General features: G+C 34.8%; 1 protein-coding gene across 1 annotated transcript; it reads right to left on the bottom strand.

Annotated features, from left to right (window-relative positions):
* Window positions 1-900: 900 nt before the first annotated feature.
* LOC103522707 lies at window positions 901-1,893 on the bottom strand (the record flags this gene model as incomplete). Its single annotated transcript, XM_008487802.2, has 2 exons — window positions 1,556-1,893; window positions 901-1,280 (listed from the first exon to the last, which is right to left on the bottom strand). Coding segments are annotated over exons 1-2 (684 nt in total), but the record flags the coding sequence as incomplete, so codon positions are not given.
* Window positions 1,894-1,901: the final 8 nt, after the last annotated feature.

Genomic DNA, 1,901 nt, shown 5'->3' with positions numbered 1-1,901 from the left:
TTTTTTAGGAAAAGTTTTTACAGCTCAAAGCGCACTGACAGCTGTCCAATACCTAAACTCTACAGCTAAACCTTAGAGTAGTGTAGATGAAAATGTGTATTCCTTAGAAAAAATCCATGAACCTACCTAGGTTTTGGTTACGTCTAGCTAAGAAAGTATGTAGGTATACATAGGTACCTACATTTATGTTCAACATAGATAGGTAGGTATGTACCTAGGAAAAATCCCATGTCATCAAAATGTTCAGCATTTCAGTGACATTTTCATTTATCTTCTCACTAATGAACATTTAGTCCCATGAAAAAGGTAAGTGAACATCTGAGTACATAAGTACTTACATCAGGGAAAATTTATCACATCACCACCGTGATAGAAAAGCACATCATTACAAAAAATAACAAATACCTAGCTAAGAGACAGAGGCGCTCAAATATAAAACACTATTCGACTAATGATAAGAATGAAGAAGACATTAATAAAAATATACAAGTATGTACAGGTAAAAAAATACTTAGGTAGGTATATTGAAGAAAAGAAAATTTGATCGGGAAATACCTGTTCCTTGGGAATATTATGGACTCGTTTTTTAGAACAGAATACCTCCAGCATGTATTATGATGACTAGTTCCTAATTTATGTGAAATTCTAGGAGATTTATGAGCCAGTAGCACAATATGCAATTATGCATGCGCCTTCGATATTAAAGCCATTCGTAGAGAGGCCTATATTAATCTATCTATTAGAACATGAATAAGTAACAATAAACAAAAGCATATACTCGCTCAGTCAAAAGCTTTGAAGCCAACCAGAGAAGTCTAATGTGTAAGGAGGTATCCACTGTTTCTCGAAATTAATATTAATACATTAAATAGGTCGGCAATCAAGTAGAAAAACTGATACCGAAGACAAGTCTATGTGAAAACTTTGAGCACAACCTGGTCGGAAGAGGATCTCATTGGCTCTCATACATTTGTGACATGGCTCTTCAATTTCCATTAACTGTTCTAGTTGTGACTTTTGACTCCTAAGAAGTTTCATAATTTCCTCGTTGAACTCAAGCGTCCTCCTTAGAATTTTATTAGGAACTCCCACGGTTGGTGAACTGTCCTTACTATTTGTGTTTAAACTGGGTGGGTTATTGCACCTTACGGATTCTATTAGCATTGATTTTTGTACTTCTAGAGGAACACTGGTGGATGTGATGGAAGTCTCTTCAGTCGTTGGCCTTGGAGAATTCCCACTCCTTTCCAATACTTCAGATAAGCAAGCTGGAAAGTTGGCTGGAAGAAAAGGAAACAAAAAGAAAGTAAAAATTGAATATTGAACTATTGATTCATTAGAGGCCTATCTATACCTAAGCAAATTTTGATCAAGTTGGCATGTATGTTTAGTCTTACTTACATATTTATGTATATTTCCCTCTATTACTTTTTTGACATCTAATTACTAGGTATTTCTTGTTTGTATGTTTAGTCTTACTTACATATTTATGTATATTTCCCTCTATTACTTTTTTGATATCTAATTACTAGGTATTTCTTGTTTTTATACTCACATTCGTCTCTTGGTGTCAAGGTTCTGTTCTCAACATTAGAAAGGACAGTTTTTTCGTGGGAGAAAGGTGTTTCTGGCTCTTTTAATAATAGAGATGGATCTTTCAAGAAGATTAATGGTCTTCTATTATTACTACTACTTGGACTGGGTGAGGCATTTTCTTGATTATTTTCAGGAGTATCACTACACTGGGTCTCTGATTTTATAACTGAATCAATTCCAGATTGTCCAGGACTTGTCACATCAGAGCTAGAATGATTATCCATTAAGTTCTTGGGTTGTTTGTCTGGTGCAGTGTCTTGCATTTTTTCAGCAACACTTATAGGAAGTTCTGGGCTGTTTGAGCT

The sequence above is a fragment of the Diaphorina citri genome, unplaced genomic scaffold, assembly GCF_000475195.1.
Source record: "Diaphorina citri unplaced genomic scaffold, Diaci psyllid genome assembly version 1.1 scaffold10528, whole genome shotgun sequence".
Classification (NCBI taxonomy): Eukaryota; Metazoa; Arthropoda; class Insecta; order Hemiptera; family Psyllidae; genus Diaphorina; species Diaphorina citri.
Note: the sequence above shows the minus strand (reverse complement) of the source record. Positions and strands in the feature narration are given on the sequence as shown.